At 36.7% G+C, this 22,218-nt stretch overlaps 1 protein-coding gene across 6 annotated transcripts in view; it reads left to right on the top strand.

Annotated features, from left to right (window-relative positions):
- The window catches only part of ATP8B4 (ATPase phospholipid transporting 8B4 (putative)), a 246,914-nt gene that overhangs the window by 158,349 nt on the left and 66,347 nt on the right, over positions 1 to 22,218 (top strand). For all 6 annotated transcript variants that reach the window (XM_087859264.1, XM_045812106.2, XM_087859266.1 and 3 more), the window contains 4 exons: positions 2,177 to 2,373; positions 8,323 to 8,531; positions 11,982 to 12,025; positions 16,090 to 16,255. In XM_087859264.1, coding sequence (XP_087715390.1) covers positions 2,177 to 2,373; positions 8,323 to 8,531; positions 11,982 to 12,025; positions 16,090 to 16,255 — 616 coding nt within the window. The remainder of the gene's footprint in view (positions 1 to 2,176; positions 2,374 to 8,322; positions 8,532 to 11,981; positions 12,026 to 16,089; positions 16,256 to 22,218) is intronic.

Below are 22,218 nucleotides of genomic sequence, written 5' to 3'. Positions count from 1 at the left end.
GAGACAGTCAGCGAGAGAGGGAACACAAGCAGGGGAAGTGGGAGAGGAAGAAGCAGGCTCATAGCGGAGAAGACTGATGTGGGGCTCAATCCCACAACACCGGGATCACGCCCTGAGCCAAAGGCAGACGCTTTAACCGCTGTGCCACCCAGGCACCCCCCCCTTTTTTTTCTCGCTGTCAAGTTGCCTGTTAATTTTATTAGAGAAATCAGATGTCCATGTGTATTGTTAAACACTATAAAAAAGTACAAAGTTAAGTGTCAAGTAAGTAGTAATGCTTTGGGAGTTTAAAGGCATGATGATTAGGGAAGGCAACATGGAGAGGGTAGGGATGGGTAAGTTTAAATGGGTGAAGACAAGTGTGAGCATAATAGCAAGCAGCGGGCTCTGTGTTTTACATTTGGTGTCATCCTCCGAACTGGGCTTTGCTCCCACTACACCCATCCCCTTGGGACAGAGTCTCCAGGGCCAAGGGGACATGCTTAGCTTGTGTCCTGTCCTAGAATTCCCTATTTCAATGGCCTTGAGCCTATTTCTAGGGCTTGCATTGGGATTGTATATGTATCCACCACCGAGTAAAATTACTGATTGTGAAGGAGAGACTGTCCCAGCTTTTCATACTAGAAAATCAGATAATCCATTGGAGGATTAGAAGCTGAGTCCATCCTAAGTTAGGGCATTTAATGCCAAGTAGCACCAATTTTAATGCTCTTAAAGTAATTCAGTTCAATTAAATTGTAGTATTAATCATTGAGAGAAAAGAGGATACCGTGATACAGGTATCAAATTGGTAGGATTTCAGGATTTCACAATTTTACTTTTCTCTAATACATGATTTTCTAAGGTACTTTATTTTATTTTATTTTTTTTAAAGATTTTATTTATTTATTTGACAGAGATAGAGATAGCCAGAGAGAGAGGGAACACAAGCAGGGGGAGTGGGAGAGGAAGAAGCAGGCTCACAGCAGAGGAGCCTGATGTGGGGCTCGATCCCATAACGCCGGGATCACGCCCTGAGCCAAAGGCAGGCGCTTAACCGCTGTGCCACCCAGGCGCCCCTCTAAGGTACTTTAAATTAGGTTTTCCCATACTTTTTTCTACATAAATGTCTTCTTGTATGTATATTTTGTTCATGAATAGTAAAGAAGAAAGCAGTCCTAGGATGCCTGAATTTTCCTTCTTGGAGGAAAAAGGAAATAAGTTAAATACAGCCCTATTCCCTAGCCCATCTCCTCCCTTAATAGCATCTGGTCTTGGATCCTGACACAGTATGACACTTGGCAGAGCAAAGTCCCCAGAATCACTTGTTCGGCTCAGGTCTTACCTGTTCACTGACTTTGTGTCTTTCCTTTCCAAGGCTGGCATTTGGGCTCACAGGGAACTGACCTTGCTCCCCTTCTAGTTGCCATACCTCCAAAATGTGTGCTTTGCTAATCCTGATACTAATCTCAATGTAAGAGTTGGCTAACGGTTTTCAGGTTGCTTCCCACTATTTTTTAAATTTCAAAAGGAAAACATATATATCATGCAGTATTTTAATGAATCCTTCTTTTTCTTGTGGACCTTAAGTAAGGATTGTACGGCTAGATCTATAGCCAAGAGACTGGACTAGTCTCAGATTGTTCTTCATCACTGGTATTTTCTTCCTTTTGCTTTTATGCCTTCGGTGACGTATAATTTATCATTCAAAGAGGGCACTTTTGAAGGTGAAAGGAGGAAACACAATTAATATTACATCTGGACAACAGATATAAACTGGGGCTGACCAGGGCAAATCAGGACATATGACCTTCCTCACTTAAGCCATTTAAGTATATGCACTCATCACAAATCAAGGGCGTGAAGTTATTGGCTTTGTGAGCATGGATAAATCATATAATCTTTCTGTGCTTCTGTTTTATTTTGTTCTGTTTTTGCCTAGTAACATGTAAATGATTGTCCCTATCTCAGACCATCAGTGGGAGAATGAAGTGAGAAAATGCATGTACAATACTTAGCCAAGTTCCAACATAAAAATATGAACGTTTTCTTGTAAGATTAATGATAATAAGAAGAGCTTTGCATGACCTGCTTTTCAAATGACAATTTCTTGGAGTTAGGAGTGTAACTGGATTGTGTCGATATGATGAGTTTTGGGTTCAAATTAACCTTAACCAGACTTCTCTTCTCATTTCAGATTTTTGGGTTTCTGGTATGCTTGGGAATTATTCTTGCAATAGGAAATTCCATCTGGGAGAATCAAGTTGGAGACCAATTCAGAACTTTCCTCTTTTGGAATGAAGGAAAGAAGAACTCTCTGTTCTCAGGATTCTTAACATTCTGGTCATATATTATTATTCTCAATACAGTTGTACCCATTTCATTATATGTGAGGTGAGATGAGAGTTTATACTTGAGATAAGTCACTTTGTCAAAAGACGTTGTTGTGCTCGATCATGTTCTGTGATCATTTTTGTTTTAAAATTATGACAGTGAGGCAGCTGTCTTGCTCTAACTGCTTACAATCCGCTACATCTGTTACAAATGAGGCAACTCAACTTCTTAATCTGCTTCGCTTTTACATTTTCAAATTATAAATCCATTTTATTTTCTCCTTGATTTGATTTGGTTTCTTAGGAATGTTATTCTTTGGGATACATGGACTACAGTGTCTCATGCAACCTGATAGCTAGAATTGGGTTGATATTGGGTAAGAAATGGAAGACTATTTGGGGATATCTATTGTGATGATGATTCCCTGCTACTAGTCTGGCTCCCCATACCCAGATTTGGATTCACTTCCACCACTTAGTAGCTCCATGGGCAATTTATTCACCTTCCAGTGCCTCTGTTTCCTGATTTTAAAAGTAAAAAAATAATAGTATTTTACTTAATAGGATTGTCTAGAGAGTAAACAGACTATAAAGCTCTTAAAAGAATGTCTGATGCATTGTAAGAGCTTAATGAATGTTGATTTTTCCTATTCTTAGTAACTATAACATAAAGAAGTTGAAATATAGTTGGTTGTCCTTGTCCATTGTTAAATAAGTGTGGGTCGTAACTCCCACTGCAACGTGATCTGTCATTTTTAGATTTGGTCTCACAAATTAGAGCTAAAATGATCTCTTTTTCTCTGTCTCTCCATACACACATATATACGGACACACACAAATGTGCACGTGTGCCTTTATGTGCACATATGTATGTATATTTGTGTGTGTATTTGATAAGGCTTAGAAGTTGGCCCTAGAGTGTATACCTGAGGTATTTTTGATCCTAATCCTACCAAGACTGTGTCAGACAATCTCAAAGGCACTGGAGCCAGGATGAGACTTGGTTGTTTGACGTTCCTCATCACCAGTACTTTAACAATACAAAAAAAAATTACCGGCTCTAAATCCCCACTAATTTTTACGAGCTTCTTTTTCTCTCTTTCCAAAATCCTAGCTATGATGAAGCAAGGGAAGTTCAATGCACAAAATCCACCCTTGTTTTGGATAGCAGTCAGGAAACTGAAATGTCAAGTTGTGGGAAATTGACTTGAAGTAGGGGCATGTGGCCACAGCACCACAAATTGCTCTGGGCCTTCTGGAGCTGTGGTCAGAGAAGGCTCTATTTAAACTGTATCCTACTGGCTCATCTTTGATTCTGAGGACCTCTCATGCTTGTATCCAATTATAAAGTCTGTAGTAAACCCTGCTCCTTGCCAGAAGAGCTATGGTCAGCTTTTATAGCTTTCCTTTTATGTCCTAAATGAACAATAAGGGCTCAGAGTGGCTTACCGTCTGCACATGTGCAGGTTCACGTGTCCTCACGAAGGAAGCCTATTCTGTGTATGCACTTTCTTTGAAGTGCGTTGGCATTTTTCATTTAACGATTTGAAAGACTGGTGGTGTAGAGGTCAAGGCTAGATTCCCAGGTTAGCATTCCTTTTCCTTCTAATGTGTATCTTGCAGTAGTGAAAAGAAAACCTAAATCGAGTAGTCCAAACCCAGGTTCTGGTCTTGGCACGACCACAAGATAAGTTGCATGACCTTGAAGAAAGCACTTGGCTTCTCTGTGCCTTAGTTGGCCTATGAACTATGTGCTGCTCAGTAAAATGGGAAGATTAAAATAATTGATGTACGAGTTCCTTTCTGCACCAAATAATACCACCTTACTCCAGATAACATTTTATATTTTATGTAAAGTGCTTTCATGTACTCTATCTTACTTACGTCTCCCAATGACCTTATAGTTATTGCCCAACTACTTTCAGAAATGAGATGATTTGCTCAGGCTCGTGGGGCTGATTAAGGATAAAACCAAGATCCAAACCCAAGTCTTCTGACACTTGGTACAGTGTTTTTCCTCTCTCCCTAAAGCAGTGTCTGGTTTATTACTCAGTGAAGACATCAAGAGAAGGAAAAAAGTTTAGAGTTCTGTACCTGTTGTAAGGCATAGTAATGATGAGGGTAAATGTAAGCTTTCCTCTCACCAAACAAGAGCAGTGATTCTGATCTAAACATGAGGGGAAGAGCATTCCAAGGAATTTCAGGTTGCTCTGTCCTAAAGACCGACACCTACAAAAAGAGAACCCCCAGATTTTTCTTTTTGGAGAGAAGGCCTTCTATAAAAGCTTCCTTTAGGCTTTCGAATAGGTACAAAGTATAAATTAGGACCATATGTCACTTGAGGATAAAAGTGTAGAATTTACTTGGAATGGTTAACAATTCCATGTGAACAGAGGATGTTGACGTTGGTAAGATATTTCTATGCTGTCAGTTTGTTTCTTATCCAGCTATGGTTTTTTAATACATCATCTTAAGAAATGCAGCCATGTACTCCCAAGGAATTAGATTTTGGGTGTTTTTTTCCAAAGCAATAGGAATTCATTTTGACTGTGCTTGTTTAGCCACAGAATGGCTGGAATCATAAGCCCTGTTCTTTGAGCATTCAGGCAGAAAACACTAAGCGCTTGATTATGTTAACTCTGAACATTTGTCTCCTTTTCTGTGCTATTATAAGACAGAGAGTTGAATGTTCCACTATGACTCTCTTAAATCCTCTTTCCCAAACAAAAAGGATACCCTTCCTCTCTACAGACTATTTGAAGATCTAAGAGTTCAAATTAATTTACAATACTTCATTTGGTTTGAAGGGTAGCACAGAAGTAAGGATCAAATGCTATTCCATTCATTTTGCTTCGAGTTTTCAGGGCGCTATCTCACTTCCAGATAGATGAAACCTTCAAACTGTTTGTACAGCTACCTGCACAATCCCATTCTTTTTTTTTTTTTAATGATTTTTTATTATATTATGTTAGTCACCATACAGTACATCCCCGGTTTCCGATGTAAGGCTCGATGATTCATTAGTTGTGTATAACCTGCACAATCCCATTCTTAAAGTCAGGTCTGCACTGGCTTTACCAAACGCCTGAGATCTCATCTTGGCTTGGTGCTTAATTATTTGTGTGACCCTGGGTTAGTCATTTCACTTCTAGGTTTTATTTATTTATTTGTTTGTTTTTAAGATTTTATTTATTTATTTGACAGAGAGACAGCCAGCAAGAGAGGGAACACAAGCAGGGGGAGTAGGAGAGGAAGAAGCAGGCTCCCAGCAGAGGAGCCTGATGCGGGGCTCGATCCCAGAACGCCAGGATCACGCCCTGAGCCAAAGGCAGACGCTTAACGACTGAGCCACCCAGGTGCCCCACCTTCTAGGTTTTAATGTCCTTACTGGTAAAATTAGGGAATAGAAGGTCAGGATTCATTCATTCAGCACTGATCGACTACTTATGACAGATCAAGCGCTGTGCTTGGTCCAGTGTATGTGCTAATATTTTTTGAGTGAATGGAATAAAGAAAACAAAGCTGAAATAGAAAAGTTAGCAAGGAATTTACAAGGAAGTGTGTGTGGGGGGAAGTGGGAGACACAGATGGGTAAACTATAAGAAAATACATAAACAAATACAGAATAGGACTTATTTATTTTTATATTGTAGGATTCTACAGAGTCATAGTGGATTTTTAGTTTAGGGGAAAAAATGTTACCATTTAAATAGTTCAAAAATGAATTGGTGCCGTACCATTTTTGGAGAGGGAAATATTAGGAGCATAGAATGTAATGCCTAGAAAGGATTTTGGTATCATCTTTTGTCTTCAAGGAGACAACTGTTCAGAGTTAGCATAATCAGGCCACTGTTAATGTTCTCACTTTACAGATGAGAAAACCAAGGCTTAATTCCCGTTAAGATTAGAAATAAGCCATGGGTCCTTGCTATTGTCATTACTGTGTTACACTCTTCTGGGTGACCTTGTTAATGTAATAAGACATGTAGCCAAAGTACCAATGAACAGAAGAAGACATGAACCTGAAATGGTAATAACCCTATTAGAAAGGAAGAGCATAGACAATGTGATTATAGACCTAGGAAATTCAAAACGATGATTCTGTGAGGCTCTTAGTAAGATAATTCAGTTAAATGTCTGATTTGTGCCATTATCACATTTTTTAATATTGGAAAAAGCTTTTAATGTTAAACAAACAAACCAACCCTCTCCTTTAGGCCAATAATAATTTAAACAATGATCTCCTCAATGAAAAGATGCAATGTCCAGGAACACATCTATTAGGCTATAGTGTGGACTTGTGTGAAAAACAAAGCCAAACCAAAACTAAACTAAAACCCTTTACCAACAGAGGTACCTTTCAAAATTGAATTACTGGAAAGATTTATCCTTCTCCTTGAAGTTGCGTTTATATATTAAAATATCAGTTCTTTTCCAATAATTAAAAGTTTAACATAGACTAAATACAAGTCTCAAATAAGTTTTATGAGAAAGCAGATACGTTGATTCTAAAGTTTGCTTAAACGAATACACTGATTCTATCAGGAAGAAGAGTGATTATAGCTAAGAATTTTTAAAGAGAGTAAGTGTTCTCTTATATCCTCCCAGGTATTGCCAAATTTTATAAAGCTGCAATAAGGAAAATAAGAGATGTATTAAGTGACATATTAAGGAATAAAACTGAAATCCCTAGAGTAGATTCTAGTGAGGAAAACAATGTATAGGTGGCATGCAAGCATCCCAACACGGTAAGGGAAAGGATTTCTTGTTCAATAAGTGGTGATGAAAAACTTTGTAAAAATTGAAATTAGGGGCGCCTGGATAGCGCAGTCGTTAAGCGTCTGCCTTCAGCTCAGGGCGTGATCCTGGCATTCTGGGATGGAGCCCCACATCAGGCTCCTCGGCTGGGAGCCTGCTTCTTCCTCTCCCACTCCCCCTGCTTGTGTTCCCTCTCTCGCTGGCTGTCTCTCTGTCACATAAATAAATAAACTCTTTTAAAAAAATTGAAATTAACACTGCATATGTACATCATACTTATACAAATACCAACTGTGATAAGGAATTAAATATGGAAAATTCAGTAAAGAACTAGGAGGAAAAATAAGGATGTCTGTATATGTAATCTTGGCATAGGGAAAGCCTATCCAAGCAAAACTCCCCAAATAGAAGCTATAATCTATTGATAAATTTGATCAATTAAAAAGAAAACTTCTTCATGTCAAAAGTAGTGGAAACAAAATTAAAGGACAAATGATAAATTGGTAACATTTGTATGATGTGTACGTATATACATTATACATGGTAAGCGATTAATTTTTAGTTATCTAATTGCAGAAAGTTACAATGTTAACCTTTTTGGAAATTGTTTTAACCTTACATATGTCAGAGATTTTAAAAGTTCATACCTTTGGCCACAGAAATTCCACTTGTAGAGCTGGCAAGTCATAAATTGCCACTAGATCATGAGACAATGCTCCTTTCCTGGCAAAGGGACAAAGTAATATAACAACAATGATTACTGTATTGAGATATACTCAGTATCTTTTATGGTTTGCTTAGTGCCTTACAGTGAGGCTGCTTCTACCTCTTTTGGCAAAGTGAAGTGCATCAAGCGATGTATTAGAAAGTCCTCAACAACACATTTCTTTAGATCTTTCTGGAAAACATCTTTAATCATAGTCAGTTTCTCCTAAGATATAAGAGAAATGCCAACTTAAGCTACCCAAGAAATCTCCACTGGGCCTGTTTAATATAAATGGTGACCCGTGGAACATTCTCCAAGGTTTTATGCAAAGTCAGTCTATTTTTTCACGGTGTTCCAGGGAAATGACTTTAGCAGGTTCATGATCAGACTCTGCTGAGATGCTTCTGAAGGTCACCAGGACCTGGGAACGAAGCATCCACACTTTCTCCTACACTCTGGTCTTTGATGGACTTCTTAACTTTGGCAAAGCTTTGTATGTTCTGAAATTGATGGAGCATTTCTTTTTCTCCATTTTAATGGACAAAGTATGGAAGTAATTCGTCTGGGACACAGTTATTTTATAAACTGGGATCGGAAGATGTATTACTCTGGAAAATCTACACCCGCTGAAGCTCGGACGACCACTCTCAATGAGGAACTGGGCCAGATTGAATACGTTTTCTCCGACAAAACAGGCACCCTCACTCAAAACATCATGACTTTCAAAAAATGTTCCATTAATGGGAAAATCTATGGTAAGGGAAACAGTTCCTCTTTCTTACTGATATTGTCAGCGGTCCTTAAAAACATAAGCAACTCTATTTTTTAAAACAAAACCGTTTATTGCTGGCTTATTCATATGGACACCACCAGCCTCTAACATAGTGCTCAGCGTAGAACAGTCACTAAACGTTCAATGAATGTTGAATAATTTAGACGAAACTTTGCATTTGTTATCATTCAGGGGTAGAGATGGGGGTTAGATATGATACTGTCTGAGATTCCTTCTGGTGCTTTGTGTGACTGTGCTCTGTGGTGCTTAATAGACCCATATCCCAGGGAGGACAAGTTCTTGGTGACTTGATTTAGCTCAGTAAAAGCAGTGTTTCATACTTGCTTCCTAACACCCCTGAAATTGAGGTTAGGGCCTGTATTTGTAAGAATTTACAGTCCATTCCTAAGAATTCACATTGCACAGGGTTGCTCTGAGGGGCCAGACAAGCTATTTCATGAATATCCAATTCCTCTTTGTATGCTTTGGTCAGGACACCTGCTCTGTATTAGGATTTTCAAGCATTCCATTTACGTGTGATGCTTGTCACCCTGATTTTGGCCGGTTAGCAGACAGTTCTTCTGCTGAAAGCGTGGGAGCTCAGTGGAAGGCTTCTGTTGGGTGTCTTTGGGTTCCTGATCCCCCTTCACTGGACTCTGAGTGCCCAGCTTTTCAGTACAGAAATCTCAAGAAGAAAAATCCGAGAAGGAGAGGAAAAACTTCCCTTTGTCCCCTGATGAGAAGCTTCACACATTGCCAAATATTTTATAGTAAGATTTGACTTTGAACAAAATTAAGAAATACAAGAATTTGGGGCGCCTGGGTGGCACAGCAGTTAAGCGTCTGCCTTCGGCTCAGGGCGTGATCCCGGCGTTGTGGGATCGAGCCCCACATCAGGCTCCTCCACTATGAGCCTGCTTCTTCCTCTCCCACTCCCCCTGCTTGTGTTCCCTCTCTCGCTGTCTATCTCTATCTCTGTTGAGTAAATAAATAAGAAATCTTAAAAAAAAAAAAAGAAATACAAGAATTTGATTTTTATACTCTCCTGCCTGTTGACCTCCCTTTGCTACCCCCCACCCCTATAACCCACCTCTCCTCTGCTCCTCCTCCCCCCTTTCTGGGCAAAAACCAGGTAATTCTCCACCTGGACTTCCATAAGCCCTTAGTTACATTGTGAATTTCTCATATCACTATTATAATAACTGGTAGATAAAATAGAGACGTTCCGTAAAATTTTTCTTTTGACAGTATTTTCAGAGGCTCTCTAAGAATACTGGCTAAACCCAAAGAGTAGTTTAAATGGGAAAATTTTAGAGTATTAGAGATATTTTTAATTTGGAGGATCTTTTGCATTTTTTTTTTTTTGCCATGGCACATATTGATAATAACATAATAATGATAATATCACTTCTAGGGAATGATACTAAGTAAATTATCAGACATGTGAACCAGTATTTATTTGTAGAGATGTTTGTTATAGTGCTATTTTTAACAAAGGCCCATGATTTTCACAAAGTATATATAGTCCAAGATCGTTGCAAATTTCCAAATCCCATGATGGCTTGTAATTTCCCTACTAAAATGCAGAGCCGAAATATTTAACGAACCTCTTTAGACCCTTAATTTATATACCATTATAATTTATAATGCATTTTTGATGTCATTAAAATATATTCTTACTAAAGCACTCACAGAATGTTTAAGAATCAACTTTTTCTTGTTTTCCTATCAGCTGGTCTTGTTTATATCATAGATCCAGTCTTGGGAAAATTTGGCCTTCTACTCTGATTTATCTAAATCTATTCTCTAGCTCAGAACTTTTATTTTCTTCAACTTCTTTAACTTTTCTTCACTTCCATCACTTTTGTAAGCGTGCTTCCTTTGGGGGGGATTTTATAGGAAGGCACAGCTTTGTTTCGTTTTTATCAGTTATGAGTTACTGCCTATGGCACAATGACTGGAGCCTAACCACAGTGAGTTTGAGATTTAAATTCCAGGAGCAGGGCGAGTTTCATTCACTGGCTCCGGGACACCACCCACGCAGCAGTGACACAGCGGTCCAGATTTAGACCAGTGCTCCAGAAAAACAGCAAATACCGATTCATCAGTGAAAGGAGAGAGACGGGGGTTCAAAAACATACTAGGCTGACTTTTTAGCCTCAGTTAACTTCCCATGGATTTCTGTTCTTGGGTTCCCTCACCCGTAGAACAGGAGTGAAAATCTTTATCTTGCAAGTTTTTTTTTTTTTAAGATTTTATTTATTTATGTGACAGAGAGACAGCCAGCGAGAGAGGGAACACAAGCAGGGGGAGTGGGAGAGGAAGAAGCAGGCTCCTAGTGGAAGAGCCTGATGTGGGACTCGATCCCGGAACGCTGGGATCACGCCCTGAGCCGAAGGCAGACGCTTAACGACTGCACTACCCAGGCGCCCCTCAAGTTTGTTATGAAGATGACGGGTACTACAGTTGCCTGGCACGGGATTTACGCAAGGAACTCTTATTATCCTTGCAAGAAATAGAGTCTTGGCAAATGGCATTATATCTTCAAATGCTAAGCAAAAATTTAAAGCTTCCGAAGAGGTGAAAGCTAAAATAAATTATTCTGTGTAGCTATTAGACAACCATTCAAAATTAGATTCACAAAGAACTTTTAATGACCAGAGAAATTCTCACACTTGGGTTAAAAACAGCAGGAACCAGACATTTTTGAACTCTGTGAAAAATATATGTATATATACCCACAGACACACACAGACACAATCAACATGAAAGAAACTCTATATAAATACTGGTTATCCCTGGGGGTGGGACTATTAGTAATTTTTATTTACTGCTCTAAACATCTTGTATTTCCCAATTTATCTATAATAAGCATATGTTGGCTTTATACTAAGAAAAGTTATTTTTAAAGATTTGGCACAGACTTGGCTATGCTTTCCGACTGCTGGGGGCACGGACACTGTTTAACATTTACATGTAATTTGAACTCGATACTACACAGCTGTATCTGGCCCAAAACAAGATGGAGGTGTACTCACCAAGCTCTAGCATTGGTGAGAATTGGTCTGTCTAGGATGTCATTTTTGAATGCCCCCAATAGTGGGCATAAAGGGGAAAACAAAAATTTGCCTCTGGCAAACATCATAGATAATGTGATAGCAGAATGATAAAATTTACAGAAGAACATGATTGTGAGCTTCTATCTTGTTTTAATGCATACTGCCTTTTAGTTCCATCTTGGGCAAACCTGAGTCTTTCTCTGGGTTAATCACTATGTCTAGGCTTACAGTTTGAAACCGCTTCAAAAAAGTCTTCATTTGAACTCATAATGCCATCTAGTAATGGTGCTTTAGTAAGTGTATTCCAGAAAACTCAATGTCTAAATCTAGTTTTAATTTCATTTATTACTAATTCTTAATTTTTGTCTTGGCAGGTGAAGTTCGTGATGACATGGGTCAGAAAACAGATATAACTAAGGTGTGGAGGTGATAAATTTCATTCTTTTAATTTCAAATTGTACATGTGTTTTTAAAATGTTGAGTTCCTGGAAGACTGATTTCCAATGTGACCAGATGAAATATTTAATACATAACTTAAAAAAAATAGATTCATATGGTTCAGAATCCCTTCTGTTGAGGTCCCTCAACCACAGAGTTTTCTCTGTTTTTATATTCTTTGAGAGAGATTTCTGTGTAGACAAGGAAGTATTTTTCTCCACTTTGTACATAGATGGTAGCATACTATCGATACTTTTCTTAATTTTCTTTCTCAATGACATATTCGAGATCTTTCTAGATTAGTGGAGTTGGAAATGGACTTGCTAAATCAAAAGGTATGTGCATTTATAATCGATAAATATTGCCCTTGTCTTTTTTAAAATTCTTACCTATTTACCCTGCCGCAAGCAACGCACAGAGTGCTTTTCCCCTCCCTACCAACACAATGTTTTGTCAGTTTTTGATATTTGACAAGACTATGTGAAATGATATCTCAATATGGTTCTAGTTCTAACTTATGAGTGAGGTTAGACATCTTTATATTTTTAATAGTTTATTGTATTTCATCTTCACTCATTTTTCTATTGGTTTGTCATCCATCTGTGGTTTCTGTAAGTAAATGTCACTTGTGTTAAGCTGTTTTCTCGGCGTGCTGCTAGATTCTGTTTGCTAATGCTTTATTTAGGTATGTGTCTGTGGGTTTGTGAGTCACATCAGTCTTCACTGGTTTTGGGGGACAGTAATGTCTGTTTTGCTACCAATGTTATATTTACTTTAGAAAGAGAATAATTTTTCTTATTTTTCCTTATTTTTGTATTCCATGGGACAGTTTATATAACATCGAAATGATCTGTGCCTTAAAGTTGAGTAAAGAAGTCTCTTATGATGCTTTTGATTTTCTCTTTGTGGCTATTTAAAAAAAATCATTTATTTTTGTTTGTCTTTTTCCTTTTCTATCTTGAGTACATTATGAAATTGCCTCCTTCTTCCACAGAAAAAGTGTAGCTTTGGGTTTTATCTATTATTTGTATATATTTTCCTGTGTTTTAATCAATAGTCTCTGCTTTTATCTTTATTAATGCTTTCTTTCTTAAGTTTCTTTTTTTCTTTTTCTAACTTCATACTTGATGCTTAACTTATTAATTTCATTTTTCCTTTTTTATATACAAATATTTATAGTTCTTAATTTTTCTCTGAATACTTCTTTAATTTTATCATGTAGATTTGGCCTGTAGTTTATTAAACTAATTTTATTTTTTATCATAACAATCTGAATATCCACATTGAAACACAGGTTTTTAAGGAAGAGTTTTAAAATTCCCAAGTGATAGCGGTTTCCCCCCTAATTTTATTGCACTTTTAATAAAAGAACAGATTTGTATTGTTTCTACTTCTTGGAATTTATTGAGGTTCTCTTTGCGAGTTAATACAGTCAATTGTTGTCAATGTTCCAGGCTTAAAAAGAAAGCATATGTATATTTTGATTTCAAGATATAAAGTTAGCTAGATGTCAGTTCTACCTTGTAAATTATATTATTTAGGTCTTCTATTTCATTATTATCTTTTAGCTTTATCGCCTATTAGCATAAAAGAGGGTAATTAAAGTATTTTAAAAAAAACTCTTTCTCTATATGTAACTCTTATATAGCCTGAAATCTTTGTTTTACAAGTATTGATGATACTTCAGGGTAAACTGGTATTCGTAGTGGTTACATTTTTACTGTGAATTGCACAATTTAACATTAAAACTGCTCTCCTTTGACTCGTTTAATTCTTCTGGGCCTGAATTCAACCTTATTTGCTGTTAATGTCACGTCTCCTGGTTTCTTTTCGTTTGCATGTGCCCACCAGTTATTTTCTGTGTTACTGGATGAGTTTATGTGCGTCTCGTGTACAGCATAGGATTGGAGTTTGCTTTGCATTCCAGTCTCTTAATAACTGAGTTTGGGCCATCTACATAGGGCTCGATATTGTCTTAGTTATAATATTTTAGGTTGTACTTTGTGTCCAACAATAACAGACTTTGTGTTTAATAATTCCTTATATGGATTCTTTATTCTGTATGTATGCATGTCTTATAATGTTTAGAAATATTAGGAAAGGATTTCATTATTTTTCTACCATATACTTTCGAGAGTTTATATAATATTAATATTTTTTAGGCAGCATTTATTAATTTCCTAATATGAACAATGATGAAATTATATTTCTTTTTCTTTCCCTCATGTTTTCCTATTTTTACATATTATATTTTTATATTTTTCTTTATCCTAAATATATATAGATTTTTTTTAGTTGATTTGAAACTTTAAATGATACCATCTTGACCTTCAAATAACAAAATGAGGAAATCCATATCTTCCAATTTTTTAGCTGTCTTTTCATCTTGCATAGTCAAAGTATACAATACATACATTTTGTTTTGCCATCTTTATCTCTCTATTTCTTTTAGACTTAGTCCTTCAGTTAACTAACTAGTTCTTGACTAATGATTTTTCTAGTTAACTCTTATTTGGATGAAGTTCATCCTCTAGTTTCAAGAAGCGTTCATAACAAACATGAACTATATACTGACTTTATGCTCGAATGATAGCTTGGTTGGCCATAATCTCTTTGCGTCACAGTTTCTTTCCTGGGAATTTCAGGGAAGTCTAAGGCCAGTGTGTGTTTTACTCCTTATTAGCAAGTTGATCATTTTTTCCCCTAATGCAGTTGTTTCCGAAATTTCTTACATGAACAAAACAATCTATGATTAAATAGGTCTCTATGATTCTGGGATAAGCACAACTGAGTGTTCCGTATGCAGGTCTTCTCATATACTTGGATATGATATAAAATATTCTGTAGTTTCCAAGAACAAGTATCTATTAAAAGTATTTTTCTATCAACTGTTTTTTGCAAAGATATTATCATAGGATTAGTGCTTTGAGTAATAAACTTTTAGAAGTACATTTTGTGTTTTCCAGAAGTCAGGGATCTTATTTACTATGGAATCATTTTCCACTATTTTGTTCTACCCTGTTTCTTTTATCATGTTTTTCTTTTTTTACTCAACACATTTTTAAGTGTACAGTAAACTGTTACTAACAATACTCATGATGTTGCATGACAGATCTCTAGAACTTTCTCACTTTGCATGACGGAAACGCTATTCTCATTCAACAGCTACTCCTCATTTCCCCATTCCTCCAGCCGCTGGAAACAACCATTCCACTTTCTGTTTCTTTGAGTTTAACTATTTTATTACCTCATATAAGTGGAATCATGCAGTAGTTGTTCTTTTGTAACTGACTTATTTCACTTAAACATGTGCCTTCAAGGTTCATTCATGTTGTGGCTTAAAGAGAGGATTCTCTTCTTTCTTTATGGCTAGATAATATTCCATTGTATCTGTATACCACATATTCTTTATTCATTCATTTCCTGATGGATATTTATGTTGTTTGTACCTCTTGGCTATTATAAATGATGCTGTAATGAACATGTGAGTGCAAATATCTCTTCAAGATCCCAATTTTAGTCCTATCATTATATTATGCAGTATCTCCAGAGAGATCTGAGAAAGTACTCTGTAATAAAACACATTAATATTTTTGCATTGAAAAATTTTAATTCATAGTAAGTGGACTAAAAAAAGTCTATAATTAGACACATACCATTCTAGGTCAGATATTGCTGCCAGTATGAATTCAAGTCAGGTCAGGTTTTGCCATTGAGTAGGTTTAGAAAAAAACTTATCATTTTAAGGGCTTCTTTGTATGTTGGAGTTGCAATAAGAATTTGAGGATCTGTACAGCCATTGGATTTTTTTTTTTCCTTATGCTTTTGGAAGGGTCACTGCTTTGGTGCTTGGCTCTGAAATGAGAAGATAATATTTAACAGTAATGAGGAAACAGAAAGCCATTGTATTGCCAGATGTTTCAGGCTGAAAAATCATACAAGCACTAAAAATACGTAGAGGAAGTGTTTTTGAATTTTAAAAGATTATTGTTGGAAGGAGGTGTATAGTTGTGTTTTTTTTTTTTTCCTATTGTTCTCCTACAGAAAAATGAGCCTGTGGATTTCTCAGTCAATCCCCAAGCAGATAGAACATTTCAGTTCTTTGACCACCGTCTGATGGAATCTGTTAAACTGGGGGATTCCAAAGTGTATGAATTTCTTAGGTTACTTGCCCTTTGCCACACCGTAATGTCGGAGGAAAATAGTGCCGGTAAGTACAAAGCAGTGGTGAGCCTTGCTTTTGAAATCAGAAATGATACTTTATTTAAAATATTTGGGATTAGAAGGATGTTCTAATTAAAAGTATACATTGCGTAAGGGGTCTACCTATCACCAGCTTTTCTTATTTATTTATATCCTGAGTGTTTTCTAAAACTTATGGAGAGACTGAAAAGGAGAGAGAAGGAATAGGAGTTCTGGAAAGGTGAGGGTCCAAATGTGCGAGTACAAGGGGATGGAATCGTTCTTAGGATCGAGCACCATATTTGTCAGCTTCCTGGTAGCCAGCGCGAGTAGGAAAAGAACAGTTGAGGTGTTTACTCTTGTCGTTAACACAACATCTAGGAGATGCAGGTCATGATAAGGCAGATTGAATGAAGTAATGGGGTAGATCGATAGGGTGTTCTTAGTCCCCATCATGAGCAAGTCCTCACACTATGAAGGTGGTTGTTTAGGGCTCAGAGTTCACAGAACAGAACAAAATCAGCCGGGCCACTTTAATACTGAAGTGATGAGGCAGGTAGATTACGGTAAAGTCAATCAGCTTCTTGCTCCAATTGAGCCCAGTCTAGTCCATTTACAAGTTTTCTTTCTTTCTGCTACCAGTGAGTGAGTGGAACATTACCACCTAGTAATTTCAACTTCAAAGTGAAATATATAAAGACTTTTGACTGTATATATGTATACACGTATGTCGTATGTATGTGTGGGTGTGTGTACGTACATACGTACACTTGTATATGTTTTCTATTTTCTTTATTTTTTTTCCTTCTTGTGATTACATTCAAGTCACCGTTTTGTCCGCCATGATGCTGGACTAACCCATTCCCCCCAGTTTTAATTGCTGTGAGGATTTACATAATTATATTTATGACTCAAACTGAATTATAATTCTAAGGCCAATGACTAATTATACTTTTATCTGAGGATATCACAGCGCTTTTAAGTAAAGCATTTTTTTTATCTTTGCCTTTGAGTTTATTTCATTTCCAAAACTGTTTTTATTTTAATAGCAATCTGTTTTTATTTTAATGTTATATACCTTCTTAGAGCTCTTTGAGGATCTTAATTATTCTTTTTTTTTTTTTTAAGATTTTATTTATTTATTTGACAGAGATAAGACAGCCAGCAAGAGAGGGAACACAAGCAGGGGGAGTGGGAGAGGAAGAAGCAGGCTCACAGCAGAGGAGCCTGATGTGGGGCTCGATCCCATAACGCCGGGATCACGCCCTGAGCCGAAGGCAGACGCTTAACCGCTGTGCCACCCAGGCGCCCCGATCTTAATTATTCTTAATTTGAAATTTTCTTTGGTTTTCTCTATGATTTTTCATTTTGTAGAATGTTGTTTTTTGAATTCTGTGTCTAATTTTTATATTGTTCTCCAATGTTTGATGACTTGTGGTTGCCTGTTCTTATTTGTATTTGCAAATCCCTGTTTGTCCCTTGGTGAATGTAAGTTCTGATGACAGTGGCCAACCTCCCCAGATTGTGGGGGAGAGATAGAACACACAGCTCATCTTCTGGGGGTGGGGTTCCTCCCTCTCCAGGAATCCATGTGGTATCTGGGCTGAACTATTTTATTTTTTTCAGCTCTAGTGCTAGGAGTCTGTGGCAAAGCCCTCACTTACGACAGAGTTGTACTTAAGGCCTGGCCTGGAAGGAAATGTCAGTCACGGTGTTCCTTCCCTCATTTTCTCTCTCATTCTTGTGGAATTCTGAAGCGACTCAGGCCCTTCTCAGTTTTGGTCTCTAGCTACAGCATTCAAATGTTCGAGGTTTCCTTAAGTGGATTGTACACTTCGTGTAGAACTTTTTCAAGGTTTTTTTCTGAAGGCAACTGTCACTGAAACCTATTCAGAATAAGGTGGCCGAAGGAGGAGCTCAATGGGCTGGAGTGCTGAGGGGAATTCTTCAACCAGTTTTACTAATGGTGTCCCTAAGAGCACTTCTTTTCTCATTTGCTTACTCTGAGTCTGGAGAAACTTTGGGGGATTTCTCTTACCTCTGTATTCATTTTCCTTTTGCAAGTGCTTTAAGCTGTGTTTTTCTCTCACTTCTTCAGTGGTCCAAGTCTACTTCTGATCTTGCAAATTCCTAGTTTACTAGATACCATTCATTCTTTTCTAGTACCATTAAAAAAATGTTTTTTATAATGTGATACAATTAAATGCAATAAAACACACAGATCTTAAGTTTGATGAGTTTTGACAATTATATACACACATCTAATTCTCACCCCCAACCCCAACAGGGTATAAATCTCTTCTATAACTCCAGACACATTACTCCTGTCCCTTTTCAGTCCACAATCCCAACCCCTGCCCAGCCAACTACTGTTGTGATTTCTATCATCAGAGATGAATTTTTACTGTTTTTATACTTCATATAAATGGAATCATAGAATATATATTCTTTTGTGTCTGACTTCTTTCACACACTGTGATTTTTTAAAAGATCGATTTATGCATTTTTTAGACAGAGAGTGCAAGCAAGGGGAGGGACAGAGGGAAAGGGGGAGAGAGAATCTCAAGCAGCCTCCACTGTGAGCACAGAGCCTGACGCAGGGCTCAATCTCACTGCTCTGACCGAGATCAGGACCTGAGCCGAAACCAAGTGTTGGGCGCTTAACCAACTGAGGCACCCAGATGCCCCTCACACGATGTAATGTTTTGTCACTTATCCATGTTGTTGTATTAATAGTTCATTCTTTTTTATTGCTGAGTTCTATTACATTGTGCGAGTGTACCATAATTTTCTAGTCCTCTGTTCGTGCACAGCTTTGGGCCATTAAGAATAAAGCTGCCATAAACATTTTTATGTCTTTAAAAAATATTTAATAAATTTGTTTCTGGTAAACACTTAGGAATAGAAATTGTAAGATCATAGTATATGTCTAACTTTATAAGAAACTGCCCAACTAATTTTCAAAAAAGGTTGTATCATTTTACAAATCCCACCATCAGCATATGAGAGTTCTAGTACCTTGACATTCTTGCCACCATTTAGTATCATCATTCTTAAATTTTACCCATCCTAATGGGTATTGGCTAATATCCTGCCATATAAAGATATTTTGAAGTGAGGAGAGGTAGATGTATATATTCTTTAAACTATTTCTATCTCTTGCTTTAAGATATGAAATTCTAAGTGAAGGATTACATCACTGAGTAGGGGGAGATAATTTTGCTCTCCTTTTAAATCTTTAATTACAGGATTGATAGCTTAAATCCATATGTTAAAGTACCTTGAAGAACAAAGTTTTCTTATATGTGTTACTTATGGAAAAGACTAGAACCCAAATCTAATAAAATTTATGATTGTATAATTTATAGTTGAAGCTATCCCTTTTATTTTAAATGTATGCTGTTTCATGGAGAAGTCATTTGGGGAAGTTGACATTTTCATTTCCTTCTCCAGGATGAAATTTTAGAAGGAGGAAAGTGGAAAGTACAAGAGCTCTTAATAGGATTTTTTTTTTCTGTTTTAGTGTATTACAATTAAAGAGATAAAAAAATTTAGAATGTTTTTTTCTTATTGCCTCATTATATCAATCCTTTAGAATTTGTTGAGTCTTGCTTTATAGCCTGCTATGTATTCAGTTTCCATAAATGTTTCGTGTGGGCTTGAAAGGAATGTACATTCTACGGTTATTCGGTCCTGGGTTCTAAATGTATCCACGAGATAATGTGTGGTAATTGTTCAATCTTCTGCCTCTCTCTGGGTTATTTTGAGTATTTGATTTCACAATTAATGAATATGTTAAAATCATCGACTCTAATGGTACATTTGTCTATTTGTATTTGTAGCTATGTCAGTGTTCGCTTTTTATGTTTTAAGGTCATGTTATTACTCGTTTAAACTTATGTCTCCTTAAATTAAACTTGTATCCATATACGTTGATCCCCTTTATCTCTAGTAGTATTTTTATCTCAGCTTATTTTGGCTGATACGAATACAGTTATAGATGTTTTGCTTTTGTTAGTATTTGCACTGTTAATCTTTTGCTACTATTTCCTGCCAGTCTACCTGTCCATCTTTTCTTTGTGTTGTAGACACATCTTTTGTGAATGGCATAATTTTTGACATTTAAAAAAATATTTAGTTTGACAGAACTAAAGATTAAGCACAACATTTAGCCCATTACCTTTATTGATTATTGATATATTTAGATGTTAAGTATTTAATATATAATTATTGGTATATTTAGTTTATTTCTACCGTTTTATTTTGTATTTTATATTTGCCCCATCTTTTGTCTTAATCTCTTCTTCTTCTTCTTCTTCTTTTTTTTTTTTTCCCTTTTATGGATTTATTCCATTTTTACTTCTGCTGCTTTGGAATCCTTATTTTGTATTTTAGTGGTTAGCCCAGAAATTTTAGCATAATGAGCTTATCAAAGCCCAAGACTTCTTTTGAACAAAACAAAGACTTTAGAACCCCTCGGCACTAATCAACCCTATAGGAAGACTTATATAATCCTCTTGCCATGTATTTTCTTTTTTAACCCCACAAGATGTTTTTATCGTTTTTATAGTCAGTGTTTCCTTAGATTTATCCTCTATACTTACTGGTTTCTATGTTCTTTAATGCTTGTCCCATCTCTCATCTTCTGTTGACATAAAGTGTATTCTTTAGAATTTGTTAGGGAGAACCTCCTGGTAGTAAACTTTTAAACTTTGTTTGAAAAACAAGTTTATTTCATTCTTATTCTTGAAGATCTTGCTGTGTGCAGAAATTTAAGGTGACAATTTTCTCTGAACACACTGACGGTATTCCAGCATATCCCGCTACTACTTCTGTTACTGTATAGTCCGCTCTCAGTCCAGCTGCCAAACTGAAGGTCATCAGTCTTCTCTCCGTGGCTACTTTTAAGATTTCTCCTTCCATGTTCTCACTGTAAGGTGTGGCTTTTTATAAAATTTGTATTGCTTGGAATTCACTGAGGTTCTTGAATCTGGAGAATGTCAACTCTCATTACTTCTGGAGTTTCATTGGCCATGTATTTCTTCCAGTATTGCCTCTGACTCATTTTCCCCTCTCAGATGTTCAGGGTCAGGTATTTTCACTCTGTTCTCTATGTCTTTTAAGAAGTCTCTCATTTTTCCCTTTCTCTGTCTCTTTGGGATATATCCTGGCATTTTCTCCCATTCCCCCCCACCCCTCAGTACACTACTTCTTTCTCTAGTAGTATCTAATTTGTTGCTTTTAATTTTTAATTTCTATAAGGTTTTTTGTTCTTTATCAAATCTGCTTAATTTTTTGCCTCTTTCAGTTTTTGAAATCTATTTAGTTACGTGTGCTATTTCTAATAATTCCAAAATCTGATGTTTTTGCAGATCTTATTCTTTCTGTTCTTTCTGTCGGTTCTCATTGTGTCTTGTTTATTGGGATTTTAATGACTTTTCACTGTGAGATGACCATTTTACTTGGAAGTTTATTTTTAGAAATCCTTTGGGTCCTAAGGTGAAGGTTGGTTCCTCCGGTAGGACTTGCTTTGCTTCTGTGTTCTAACACGGGAACATATTAAACTATCAACATATCAAACTTTCAGTTTGATTTTTTTTCAAGCCACTTAGATATTATGAGTTTAGGGTGCAAATATGTGTGTACCGTCAGAGGCTGGAAACCAATGATCGAGTTCTCCAGGTTCAGAAAATGCCTTCAAGGCAAAAGCTGGCTACAGTCTTCTTTTATTCATTTTATTTTTTTTCCCCCTCAGTCTTTGACCTGAACAATTCTTGTTTTCTTGCCAGTACATCTTTCATGAACATGTTTTAAAAATCAAAATGTTTTATATAGAATCTGTAGTTGTTTGTAGCAGAGAAGTTGGTCCTGGCACCTAGCTTACCATGTTGCCAGAAGTGGAAGTTACGTCATTTCATAGGTAAATCAAGTAATTGCTTTAATTCTTTTCCCTTTTTGAGTTTCAAAATTAATTTATGCCTACTGAATAAG

This window comes from Ursus americanus, chromosome 36, assembly GCF_024610735.1.
Source record: "Ursus americanus isolate L20-20 chromosome 36, mUrsAme1.1.p, whole genome shotgun sequence".
NCBI classification, from domain to species: Eukaryota; Metazoa; Chordata; class Mammalia; order Carnivora; family Ursidae; genus Ursus; species Ursus americanus.
The sequence above is the reverse complement of the archived record's forward strand: the minus strand, read 5'-3'. Positions and strand labels throughout refer to the sequence as shown.